The 13,748-nt window shown below is 47.6% G+C and overlaps 1 protein-coding gene across 2 annotated transcripts in view; it reads right to left on the bottom strand.

Annotated features, from left to right (window-relative positions):
* The window catches only part of LOC119449428 (tryptophan 2,3-dioxygenase-like), a 177,032-nt gene that overhangs the window by 40,227 nt on the left and 123,057 nt on the right, over positions 1-13,748 (bottom strand). For both annotated transcript variants that reach the window (XM_037712598.2, XM_049665200.1), the window contains exons 3-4: positions 1,929-1,992; positions 1,002-1,095 (exon numbers count right to left, since the gene is read on the bottom strand). In XM_037712598.2, the coding sequence (XP_037568526.1) occupies positions 1,002-1,095; positions 1,929-1,992 (158 nt within the window). The remainder of the gene's footprint in view (positions 1-1,001; positions 1,096-1,928; positions 1,993-13,748) is intronic.

Genomic DNA, 13,748 nt, shown 5'->3' with positions numbered 1-13,748 from the left:
TCAGAAAGGTGAAGTTTACTAAGAATTTTTTTTACACTGTAGCGAAGGTGGGCTTCACTGTATGCAAGTGAGTCTATGCTCCAAATTTCACTCTGTAACAGCTCCTTGCGTCACCTGATGTTATTTTCAACAAGCACAAAATAAAGCTTGCCATCTGGAAGAAACGCGAAGCAACACAGGAGCTCAAATCTCTCAAAGCCTGCCCAAAAAGCAAAAAAGCGCTGGACGAGCAGGCACCGTCGTTTGACTTTTTGGCAAGTTTTCGCTTGACTAACTGAGGTCGTCTTCTGTCACTAAAGGGTTAACTTCCTGCATTCGAATTTTCACATTCACAGAGGGTTCTGAAGTGCTAAATTATCACTGGTTAATCAACAGCGGCAGAACAAGAGAGTCAACGTTTCCAGAAGAGGATTTGTGTCGACACATCTGGGCTTCAGCCACGGCCTCCGAAACTGGGCCGCGTGCGCTGTACAGTGCGCACTGCCCGATCTCGGAGGCTATTATCCAGCGCAAACATCCCTTGTTCGACCACTGTTGGTTACTTAGAGTGTCCACCTTCCTGTAGACCCTCCGTATTGTTGGGATCATCACAGTGTGGAAACACAAACAAGGATTTCGCATTGAGAAAGAAAAGGCACTCGAGCACCATTGATGGCTTTAGCACACGAATGCACGCTTATACCATTTAGCAGTCGACTGACTAATGAGACGTATAAAGTTTTCGCCTTAACAACACACTTGTGCCAGACGGAGGGCCTACTGCAATGAGGCTGCACTCCTGCGCCCCTGCGTCCGCATGTGACGAACGGCGTCGAAGCACCAACAGAAAGGGACATTGATCTCGACGGCACGACGCCTCGTGGTGGTGGCGCAACGTCGGCAATAACTTCGCTGTGCATCCACAGGGTGGAATGGTGGCGGAATTTTTCCCCTCTCGCAATGCGCAGCTTTAGATGCATGGTTTCTGCATACTATATATGCTGATTTTGTGCCCAACTCACCTTGATGCGTGATGATGAAAAGGTGCTCGTCGTGGACTCTCTCTTCGCAGTGCTGTTCGGTGACCATTTTCTGACAGTCGAGGAGCTTGTCTAGCTACCGTGAAGGAAATAACCAGTGTCAGTTTGAAGTGCAACATCGAACTCGTAACTACCCGCCGTGGTTGCTTAGTGGCTACGTTGTTGGGCTGCTTAGCGCGAGGTAGCGGGATCGAATCCCGACACGACGGCCGCATTTCGATGGGAGGCGAAATGCGAAAACACCCGTGTACTTAGATTTAGGTGGACGTTGAAGAGCACCAGATGGTCCAAATTTTTCCGTAGTCCCCCACTACGGCGTGCCTTATAATCAAATCGTGGTTTTAGCACGTAAAACCCCATAATTTTTTAAAAACTCGTAACTCGAGCGACTAAACAGACCAAGCGCGCTTCAGACGCATTCTAAGCGCGTCGTCGCCCAGCGCTTGGCCGCGGTCGTTGATTTCAGGGCAATACAACAAGGCTGCCGATTAAAACTGCGCTGTCGCCATAACCGAAATGCGACGCCGCAGATTATTAATTAGCTTCGATTATTAGCTTCCTTTGGAAGGCTACACGGAACGCATTTCGCCCGAAGGAGCTGCATGGCATGCATTCGCAGCTATGCCACATGTCCCATTGCTTCATGCTATACAACACTGTTTGGCATTTAGGCGCCCAGTACTTCAACTATACTGTTATGTGAATCCGGCGGAATGATACTGCACAATCGGAGGTATCTGTCTTGCCCTCACGTCGGCCATTGAAGTGCGATCATCTCTGTCATGTGAAGTAGTAGAGGGTGTAGTGCACGGCGAACGCCAGAAAACAATCTGCTAAATTTAGCGAAACGTTTGCTGAAATGGCAACGCTGAAATTGAGAAGGCACACGAGGACGCAAGCATCACGCACCTGCAGGTAGTTTCCATACAGCAGCTTCTCTTGTGGCGGCACCCCATCCTTGGAGTTGTCGTTACTGGAATTAACAGAGGTCGGAGTTTCATCGCATCAGACTCAGCATAATTCTACGGTGGTGTCATAACACAATATGTCTTGAATAAACACGAAAGTAAATATTTATCAGCAGTTGGCATTCAGTGTAATATAAAGAATGCCACGTTTTGGATAGCGCCAATATAAGGTTATCATTGCTGTAAGAACACCATTCGTGAAACTTTAGGGCCCCACCTTATACATTTACGAATATGCCTGTGCCGGATAACGCTGATGTGAACGCAACCTGTGAATCTCTTTTGTACAGCCTTACATTCACACATATTCGCATATTCTTCGTCGGTAATTGCTGCACTTATAACTATTGTCAAATAGGATAGTAAAAGAAGAGGTCCAAAACGCAAGATGAAATAGAGAGTTTATGTAGAGAAAGGCAGAGAGACTTGCCCGGGCTAATACGTTCTACTAGTGTGCTACTCTATGCTGGGAAAGGATCCAGAAGTAAAAGAGAAAAAAAAAAAAGCAATCTGACATGTGAACTTTCTGATAGTCACTATAACTACGTAAGCTGGCGCATACGACAAGGCATTGAACGCACAAAAGTACAGCAGAGGAGAGGTAATTTCGTCTATTCTCAGTGTTTTACATACAAAAGCTTATAATTATTTATTAAGTGAACCTAAATACCACAAAAAATATCAGCGAACAGAAACAAACTAAGATGCAGTTACACACATACGTATTCGTCAACGTTAATAAAATGGTTGAATGTTTAGATAAATAAATAAAAAATCTCGGGACTACCTATCAGAGTATACCACCTTCTTTTAAATGCAACTCATGCAATCAAAATTTGCCGATCAGCTACAGCTTTTCTGCGCTTCACGCGCATTTCAAGCGCCCATTATGCAGAGTTGGTCCTGTTACTTAGTGCAGACCCTGGGCCGAGTGACGAGACGACAATGTAAAGAATGGCCAATGACCCGTAGTCTTCGCATTCCGGGTATCATGCCCCGCCGCGCTGGCTAGATCTGTGGTCATAGCGTTCTCCTGCTAAGCAGGAGGTCTGTGGTTCGATTCCCGACCGCAGTCGTCGCATCTTGATGGGTGCGCATTAAAGAATCCCAGGTGGTCAAAATTATTGCGGATAATTCAATACGAATTTTCTCATAGCCCTTTAGTTGCTTTGGCAGGGACGACCCGACCCGACCCGTCCGTCTGTCCGTCATATTCCGGCTATCGTTAACCGAGGTTATCCAAAGTAAGAAAATAATAAAAGAAAAATAAATGAAAAATGAATGAACTGTCTACATACTGGTACTTTGGAAGTTCCTGCACATGCAAGGTATTTGAATTTCCAGCAACTAAGCTTTCTTGATGACGCAACAACTATAACATCAGAACGTAAGAACGTCCCTCCATAAAAGTCGCAGCAGTCGTAAATGACAGCACCTTAAGAGAAGCACTGAAACGCCTAATCTGAATCAGTGCATTTGCAGCTGCTGTGTGTAATGGTACACACTGTTCTAATCGGGGCTCTCACTTTCAAGCAAGTACCGACTAAAAGGCAATCGCACATCGCTGATAGTGAGCTTGTTCGTCGAGTTATCGTAGCTGCGCCTGCGCAGCTCCCAGCGGTATGTTGAATGGTTCACAGATCATTTTTTTTGTAAAGTGAGCGAGAAACTTTGACGATATTAACTGTGCTCCTTCGATAGGCGGGCTTAATTCAACAGATCGTCTTCATTAGGCAGAGTTTTATAGATCGTAATTACATGTTAATTTTGTGACCGTATTGTTTTATTTGTTGATTGTTTTATATATATTTACGTCTAATAGATAATATGCCGACATGTTTAGGGGGCGCTGGTTACTCCTCCTATTTGACATGCTCATTATGCAATAAAATCAGTGCCGATGCTACAAGCTTTAAGAAAAATAAAAATAAAAAAAGAAGGTGTTATAGGACTTTTTTTTCCCCCTTTGCGACTTATTGCGGACTATGCGGAAAGTACTACATCTCTGTTTCTGCCATTCCTTTTCTTTATATATAAATCTATACTAGATTATGTTGTGTAATTTGGGACTTCATCAGCAGCATACCTAATCGATAGATTGGAAAAAGTGCAATTCCAGAAAGCAAACTTTGTATGTAATAAGTATGATTATTACGCGAGCATTTCTGAAATAAAAATGGCAGTGGGATAGGAGCTGTTAACAATACGAAGGCTATAACTACGACTCAGATTTATTCACCGTATCCATAACGACCAGACTGCGATTAGTCACCCGCCACAAGTACTTCTTAGAGCATATGTACGTCTCGCTTCGTCGAGATAATTCACGAAAATATTGGAATACCTGTACAAAACACATTTGGTAATTCGTTCCTCTGAAGAACAATAGGGGAATGAAACCGGCTGCCGGACGATGCAAATACCTTAAATCACCCCCCAATGATCTTTCCCTCTTTTTCTTTTCTGTCGATGTGTATTGACTCTTTTCGCGGAGCAGTTTGCTCTAGAGGAACGAGGTGGCGCTTTCGGCGGCGCGCTGCACGTCGCCTCAGCGAAAGCGCACGAATACGAAACCATTACCTTTCTGCCCTGCTACAATGCCACCAGCTGTCGGAAATGCAACTGGGTGTTCGCTAACGAACTGCGCTCCATTCATGCGGCAAAATGTAGAGCGGTAGAGGGAAGACGCGAGCAGTAATTGGTTGCAAAAATAGTGACTGGTATGTTAAGGAACGGAATGAATATGTGTGAACAAGTTCACGGAACGCTGCTACTTAAGAACTGCCTGTATTGCCGGCCCTTCGAGATGCACGGCTTTTTAAACAGCGGAGCTGTTGAAGCTCTTTGTTGCGCCGCGTAACATAGACCAGAAATTGCGCCTGGCGATGACGTCACCACGTGTTGCCTAGCAACCACTTGGCACAGCTGCGCCTCGCTTCGCCTAGCTTCGTCGCCGCGCCAGCTGCTACGGCCGCGCACCGTCTCCATCTAGCCATGACGTCACTTCGCGCCGACTAACAACCACCTGGCATAGCTGCTCCCCCGCCATGCCTAGGCATGCCATCGCTTCGCCAAGCTCTTTTGTCGCCTGTATCTCTCCGGGACGGCGCCACGCTTAGTACTAAACATTCTAGGGAGTCAAATTACCGGATTCCACAACCTCACTTGGTGCCCCGCACACGAGGGCATGGAGGGCAACACAAGGGCGGACCGGCTAGCTCGCGTACTAAGCGTCCGAGCTGCGGACCGACCCAGTGACGAGCCTCCCTCTACACCGCGCGACATCCTCGAACACCAAAGACAGGAGCGGAGGCAATATGGACGCCCTCACCCAAAGTTAAACAGTCAACAGGCGAGGAATTGGCGCCGACTTGAAACACACACATACACAAACCTACATATACTCAGCCGTATTCACCAAACACGGTACACTGACGAATGCCCGCGGCGCAGGGACACGCCAACGTTACTGCACATCACGTGGATATGCCCAAACGGACCGACACATATTAAGTCCACATAACTAAAAACACAAGATTTTAACAGGCAGTGGGAGGCGCGGCTTGCGGACGAGTATCAGGACAGCCAACTGGCTCTCCTGGACCAAGCCCAGCGAGCCGCTCGATCGTGGCAGTGGAGCGCTGGACTAGGGGGCCCAACCACGGAACCTAAAATTTTGTTTTTTCATTAAAGTTTCTCTCTCTCTCTTCACGCCGCCCTTCCCAGCTACCGCGCACATGCTTCGCCTAGCCACACCGCCACTGCGCGCCCGCCAAGGGATCCAAAAAAAAAAAAAAAAAACGAAAAAGAAAAAAGCCGGCAGATCCTACGCCCTGTGAGAATCGTTGTTATGCGAAGCAGTCTGCGGGGAGCCTGCCAAGTTAACAAAACGACCTTGAGAGCATGCACCAAGACATAGGCGACTGTTTCATGACCTACATGTCATATGTCATGACATTCATGTCATCACTTATCATTTATGTTCGTCACACACTCTTGTCATACTGTGCCAATTTTGGTACCCATCAAGTTAACGAAACGACCACGAGAGCACCAAGATGTAGGCGGAGATAGATTAGATAGATAGATTAGATAGATAGATTAGATAGATTAGATAGATTAGATAGATACTGTCAAAGTGGCAAATGTTCGCCAAGAAATGCTTCGCATTTAAAACAAAGAAAAAGATACACTGCTCACGCCGTTTGTACAAGGCGTAACGAGCTCCTGAAGCGCCTATATGTCCTTTTAAGCTGTGGCCAAAGCTGCGTGTCATCCACCGAGTCACCATCTACCATATCAAACGAAATAGAGGTTTGCTGAGTCGCACCGGGCTTCACGCACACCCATTGGGAACACGGAGGCAGCTGAGGCAAGCAATGGACGCGTCACAACGTGATCAAACATGGCGGCGCCCACGGGATACCCGTGAAAATGGTCTATATAGTTCATAGTACCACGCGCACTTTTTTTATAACTTTTGTGCATTAGTTAAAAGTGTCATTTGCGCTGTTCGGGTTGTTGTATCTTTATTTACATGTATGCATAAACAATGCTGTCACATTATGTGCCAAGGTAGCACAAGAAGAAAAAATATGTGCGCGGCTATAGTCGATACCAAATAAATAATCGCTCCCTATCGGCGATTGGCCTCGGCGCGAACCCTTGACTAATGAACAGTTTATTTCTGTTATTTCGAGGGGAGTTGCCCTATGCGGTACAGAAAAAACAAAATACACAGAAAAAAAAAGAATAGCTTTATAAACATGAATGCGACCCTATAGCTTCCGGGACAATGTCACTCGACCTTGCCTGCATCCGGTCATTAACGTTGTCGGAATCACCTGCATCGCCTGCGGCAGCGCGGCGACGAGCTGAACACTGAGCGCCGCCGCGGTTAATTAGACTCCTTGATAAAATCGGACGTGTCGTGGTTATAGAGCGACGACCATGAATTTCTGCTCTGTAATGTTACCGGAAACCTGCCTACTTCAATAATCGAGAACCGACAAAAAAAAAAAAAAAAGAGAGAGAGAGAGAGAGAGAGAGAACAACTTTATTGAAGGAAGGAAAGAGTGGAGAAGGAAAGGCAGGGAGGTTAACCAGTTCAGCACAACCGGTTTGCTACCCTACACATGGGAGCGGGATGAGGGGGAATGAAAGATGGGAAGGAGAGAGAGAGAGAGAGAGCACAGCACACTCATCGTCAGTCACAGTCCGTCACTCTTGCGTGGTACGTGACATTACTGTCACAGCCGCTTGTCCAAGCCCGTTTCTTTTAAAAACCTAAGTAGTCCCTTCGTCGCCTTCAGCTGCGATGTCTTCTGTCAACGACAAGTGAGAATCGTTTCAATTGACAATGGTCTATTGTCAAGGTGCGCTAGAACGGACGTCAGGGACTGTCTCGGAACATTATATTCAGGACAGTCGCATAGAATGTGTTCTAGCGTCTCCTCACAAAGACAGGCATTGCAAAAAACGTTGCCGGCCATTCCAACGACGTGCACGAATAAGATTTCGTGAATGCCACCCCTAGCCATAAGCGATAAAGCATAGTGGCCTCTCTTCGGCGGAGTCCAGTTGGCATACAGAGGTGCATCAAAGAGGGCAGGTGGTATTGACGATTGCTCCGGTTGGTCTGGCTGCTTGGTGTGCACCACAGAGAGAGCGTGATCTCCTGTGCAAGCACTTGAAGTGTGCTGGCTGCGTCGGACCGTGAGAGTGGAATGGCCTCTTCTTGTGTGTCATCAAGAGCTGCCCGAGCGGCATTATCGGCGTCTTCATTCCCTATGACGCCGCAGTGACTTGGAAGCCACTGAAATGTCCCGTGGTGTCCTTTCTCATGTAATGTATGGAGTAGGTATCTAATTTTCGAATACGAGCTGTTCGTATGGCCAGCGACGCAGAGCTGATAGCACAGATTGTAGGGCTGCCTTTGAGTCACTGAAAATTGACCATTGTCGAGGTGGCTCCCGATTGACGAAACAAAGTGCAGCGCGAAGAGCAGCTAGTTCCGCAGATGTAGATGTCGTTGGGTGGTCAGTCCTGAAGCTAATGGTAATAGTTCTTGCTGGGACAACCACAGCACCAGACGAACACTGGTGGTTTGTGGAACCATCAGTATAAGTATGTACACTGTCCGCATACCTCTAGTGTAGAAGAAGCAGAGACAGTTGCTTCAGCACAGATGACGACAGCTCAGATTTTTTCTTGATTACTGGTACACTGAGATGTACTGTGGGGCTAATAAGACACCAAGGGGGTATCGATGGTTTAGATGAAGCGGTGAAGCCCGAGGGAAGTTTGTCGTACTTGATGATAGTTTTAGAGAACGATGCTTGGCGCCTGTCTGAAGGTAGTGTTGCAAGGTGGTGATAGGGGGCATGTGCACAATGTCTGATATGCGTTCTCAGGGCTTCCACCGTAATGTGAGTTTGCATGGGATGGTCCCGAGCAATTGCAATAGTTGCCCCTGTTGACGTGCATCTGGGCAAACCAAGGCAAACTCTGAGTGCTTGAGCTTGTTCTGCCTGCAGAACACGAATATTTGTCTTGCAAGTGTTGTTCAGTACAGGTAGACTATATCTTAAAAAACCGAGAAAGAGAGCTCTGTAGAGTTTCAGCATTGCGTCTACAGACATACTCACATCTTTCCTGTCAAGTATTTAAACAACTGGGAAGTTGCTGTCAGGCGCCGTTTCATGTAGGCCACGTGCGGGCTCCAACAGAGGTCTCGGTCAATGATTACGCCAAGAAACCTGTGGGTTCTGACATAGGAAATGGTCCGCCCATTGATTGAGATGACATAAGGCGTCATTGGTTTGCGAGTAAATGCCAATAGTGCTCATTTTTCTGGTGATATGCTGAGACCTTGTTTACACAAGTAGCTCGCTGTCAAAGTTGCTGCTCTTTGAAGCCGCGCTCGTTTCTGAGGACGTGTGACTGCCGAAGTCCAGTCACAGATGTCATCTGCGTATATTGAAATCTTGATGGTAGTTGGTAAGTATTCAGCAAGTCCAAGAAGAGTGAGGTTGAATAGCGTCGGGCTGAGAGCACCGCCTTGAGGAATGCCTCTGCTGGTATAACATCGCGTAGTCGGGCCATCGTCAGTTAACACAAAGAATGATCTTGCAGATAGGTAACTTGCAATACCCAAAAATACTCGACCGCCTAGGCCAACCGTCGCAAGAGCATCGAGAATTCATGGTCTCATGTAATACGTTATCGTATGCGCCTTTCACATCCAAGAATAAAGCTGCAGATAAACGCTTACGGGACCTTTCGTGCTGAACATACGAAACGAGATCAACTACATTGTCGATGGAAGAGCGGTCACGTCGGAAACCAGCCATGGAATTCGGATAAATCTTGGAGTGCTCAAGGTACCACTCCAGGCGGCCAAGGAGCATCCGTTCAATTATCTTTCCTATACTGCTGGCCAGCGCTATTGGGCGGTAAGAGGTGAGCTCGAGTTGGGATTTGCCCCGCTTCAAGAGTGGCACCAGGCGGCTTACTTTCCATTCGTCAGGAACGTTTCCCTCCTGCCATGAGGAGTTGTAAAGACTCAACAATTCTCTCCGTGCGGATTCTCCAAGATAGCACAAGGCTCGGTATGATATACCATCTGGACCCGGATATGAGGAGCGCCTGCAGAGAGCTAGTGCCGCTTCGAGCTCCTCCACTGTAAAAGGAAGGTCCATGCGGCAATCACGGGAATGGGTGACGTCACCCCGGGCTGGAGGATCTGGACGAGTCGCTTGGTCAGCGATCCTCACAAAAAAGTCTTCTGCGACATCGATGTCTTGCCACCCTTGGAAGAGCACGAGCGCCTTGAATGGAAAACACTGTTCCGGAAGGCAACGCAGACCTTGCACCGTTTCCAAATGTGAGACAGTGGCTTGCGGGGGTCTATGTGTCTGGCAAAACGTTGCCCAACGTTCCGATACTAATCTATCCATGCGACGTTGAATCTTCTTTTGCATCCTCGATCCTGGCCGCCCTAAGGTCATGGATTGATTTTGTACGCCGATATCGACGTTCCGCCCGGCGACGAAGTGCTCGTAGTCGCTCTAATTCTATGTCGAAGTCGTTTCGCGTGCAAGAGATCGTCATCATGCGGGTGGCGTTTTGCATCGTACTTTTAATTGTTTGCTCTAACCCAGACGGTAGGCCCTCGCGGCAAGCATCTTCCATATCAGATTTGAAGTCTGATTTAAATGATTTATCATTTAATCGCCCGAATGGTCTTCCGTGGACCAGATCTAGACGACAAGCCTTTGATGTTAAGATAAGTGGGAATGTGATCCCTCCCATGCGTCTCATTATCTGGAAACCACTTCACACATTTGGCGAGAGAGTTCGAGACGAAAGCAAGGTCGAGGCAGCTGCCGTATGTCACGCCTCGAAGAAAGGTGGGGCTACCATCGTTCAGGAGGGTAAGGTCATAGCTGTAGGCGCTGCTTGCTAATCTTCGTCTTGTACTTCCCCATGCCGCATGGTGTGCATTGAAATCTCCTATGATGACACATGGGGCAGGACACACACTCAAGATATCCGCTAATCTTTTCGTATCAAAATTTCTTGAAGTCGATATATACACGCCTATGAGAGTAAACAAGAGTTTGTTCTTTTTAACTGTGATGCATATATATTGATTGTCGTCGCGGGGAGCAATTGGTTGCAAAACATAGGTAAGTTCGCGACGAACAAAAACGATGATTTTGCTGTATGCACCATTTGTTGAGGACACGATAACTTCGTACCCTGAAAATGCCTGAAGAATCGGTTAGGCTCCCTCCACGCAGGGAGGACGAGCTTTCATCGCGACGCGGCCACTGCGTCAGTCTCGTGCGTTATGCTCCTCGAGGTCTTGCTCCCTCGAGAGGGGATGGAAGTTGGGAGAGGTTTCAACCTCTATAGTTGAAGTCGATGAAAGAATGTCATCCTGGGTGATCTGGGGCGTGGGCAGTCATCATCATCATTGTTGGTGTCGACGTAATCACCATTATAGCCATCATAATCGCCATCGTCGTCACGATCATCCCCATCATCATCATCATCATCAACATAATTGTCTTCATCAGCGCGACTCTCAAAACAAATTACATGGCTCATCATCACCATCATCATCATGACGTTTTGTCCCATTTTCAGACTGCACTACCTTCGGGATCGGCACACGAAAGAGGCCAGACAAAGAGGTTAGAAACGGACATATCGTAACTCTTCAACATCAACAACAACAACAAAAAAAGTTGTCGCAGTTTCACCTGAAAGGCGAAGCATCAATTGCGATAGCAAATTTGTAGAGAGCTATACGGAGTAATAATAGTAGCTTTATCAGCTGTATAAACTTGGACATGCAGCAGCACCGGCAACACGCAGAACTGTTGTCGACGCCGTCGGCGTTTTGCCCACGTTCGCACAAAATGCGTGCGGCGTTGGTGACTGTTGCCGGAGCCTCTGATATAAATAGGTACTTGGTGCCGCAGCTAAACGTCCCCTCCCTTCCCTCCCCCCCCCCCCCCCACCCCACGGCCTTTCGTGCGTCAGAAGAAGGCGCGTTTGCTCTACATATATGGTGATTGTAAAGGAGGAAAGAGACGCCTACTTCTGCAGCTCTTAAGGGAGCACGGCACAGAACGCGCGTTTGTTCTCCGCCGTGCGTTCACTCCCCGTGAAAGCGCGCGTCCCTCTCGCCCTTTCACTCGCACATACAGCGTTCGGCGGCGCGCGGCGACGATTTCATCTCCATTGACGTCATACGGAACCTCACGGCGACGGCGACGGCGACGGCAGAAATCTGCTTTGGAGTGTCTATATAATTGCTATCGCAATAAAAAAAAGAGCACCTATGCAGAACACTGCTTTACAACAATTCAATTGACTTCTTAATAAGCGACAGCTACGTGTCGAAGAGCCGGCAGGACAGCGCGCTGTCTTTGTGTATCGTGGCTAGCTTCATGTCTTGAAGAGCCTTTGTGTGCCGAGCAAGACAGCGAAGAGTTTCAGCTGCATTCACGACCAGTGCCGTCCACTTTCCGTCCGTGGCTCACGGCCCCTAGTTTATTGCGTGCAAACAAAGAAGTGCAGTATAACCCTCGCCCCTCGTCGCATCACGCTGTATGAAAAAGTTGTATTTCCGTTACCAGAGAACATCCTTGTTGTACTTCATTAAAGTCGCTTAATGTTGCTCGCATCACATCGAATATTTTTTGTTAGTTACGACTTCCCGAACCTTGTTTATCTTGTCTTTCTTTTCTTCAGCGCGAATAGCATTCTTGGCACAGTCAGGCCAGTTTTCTTTCCTTGCGTCTAACCGTTTGCGCGAAGCACCTACCGAACTGACGGGAGCGCCGGCGTTCTGCAAAACTATACGCGCCTGACATTTAGGGCTACGTTCACATGAACCCGTCAGAAGAGTCAGAAATCGGGCTGAGCGAGCCCAACGTGACCGTGTTTCCATGAACTCGCCGCTGACGTGTCTAGACAACGGTAGCGCGCAGCGTCGAGCCGATACATAACGCGTTCGAACGGGGCATCCCGCAGCCGTCTGTATACACAGCTATACACATTTCATGGCTCTCATACTTTTAACACGACTTGGCGGCGCAGTGCTTGTTCTTGCCTTTGCCGATATCATTCCCGATTCCCACGTGTAAAGCGCTCACCTATCACGCGCAAGTCTCGGTGCTCACTGGCCCGATCCGACCGCGTTTACATTGGCGCTGCGAACGGGTCGGGCTGGGTCAACCACCTAGCCCATGCAGTCGGGCTGACTCTGCCCGATCCGATGCTCATTCAGCCCGACCCCCTAATTTTCGACTAATAAATATTTTATTCTCTCATTCAGCCCGACCGGTTAGCGTTTACATGATGAACTCGACAGGCCGATTCGAGCCCGACAAGCCGACTCGACCAGCTTCTGTCGGGTTCATGTATAAACGCCCTGTAAGTCTGCAAAAAAAAAAAAAAAAAAGACCCGTAAGGAGGATGTCGCTTTTGGCGAACGGCTGGAATAAGTATTCATTTTAGCATACGTAATGAATGATCTACAGTGGGGAAAAAAAAAAAACAGCAACAGCAAGTTATACGTAGATCTAAAGCACATGTTCGAATCTATGCGAAGCGAAGCGTAGGCAAAGCGGGTAATTAAAGGTGTTACAGCGAAAGGCGATGCGTACAATTTGGTGATGACAGGTGTATGCACGGAATGGGCATGTCCTACCACGCACGATTCCTACATAAAACACTATGGTGCAACGTAGGCTCACAATGTCTAAAGAACACTGATCTGTTAGTGGAATGTTAATTATATTGTTACATGTAGCGAAGCATCACTATCACCCGCATCAATATTTCACGAATTCTTTGATTTACTTTCATTGATTTAGCCATTAGGTATGTGCCACAGGCGGTGTGCCAGTTTTTTTTAATGCTTTTATATTCCTCCCTTTTTTTTATCGCTCTAGCACCTGATTTGGGAAAAACTAGGCGCGTCCTTGAGTGTGTTGCTGCCATGATGTGTTGCACATCCTTTACACGCACAACGTGCAATGGAGTAGTCAGAAGCTAGATTGATTCACACCTCTCCATCATGTGTCGCCGGCAAGTCTTACTGCTTTCCTAACAGCCGATATATAAAAGCAGTCACACGATGCCACTTATTTACATCGTCGACATTGGTAGCACGTGTATATAGCCAGCGGCAACTTTTGCGACGTACGTGCTGGTTACATTGCTCAATAAATACGTTGCAAAC

This window comes from Dermacentor silvarum, chromosome 4 (assembly GCF_013339745.2).
Source record: "Dermacentor silvarum isolate Dsil-2018 chromosome 4, BIME_Dsil_1.4, whole genome shotgun sequence".
NCBI lineage: Eukaryota > Metazoa > Arthropoda > Arachnida > Ixodida > Ixodidae > Dermacentor > Dermacentor silvarum.
Note: the sequence above shows the minus strand (reverse complement) of the source record. Positions and strands in the feature narration are given on the sequence as shown.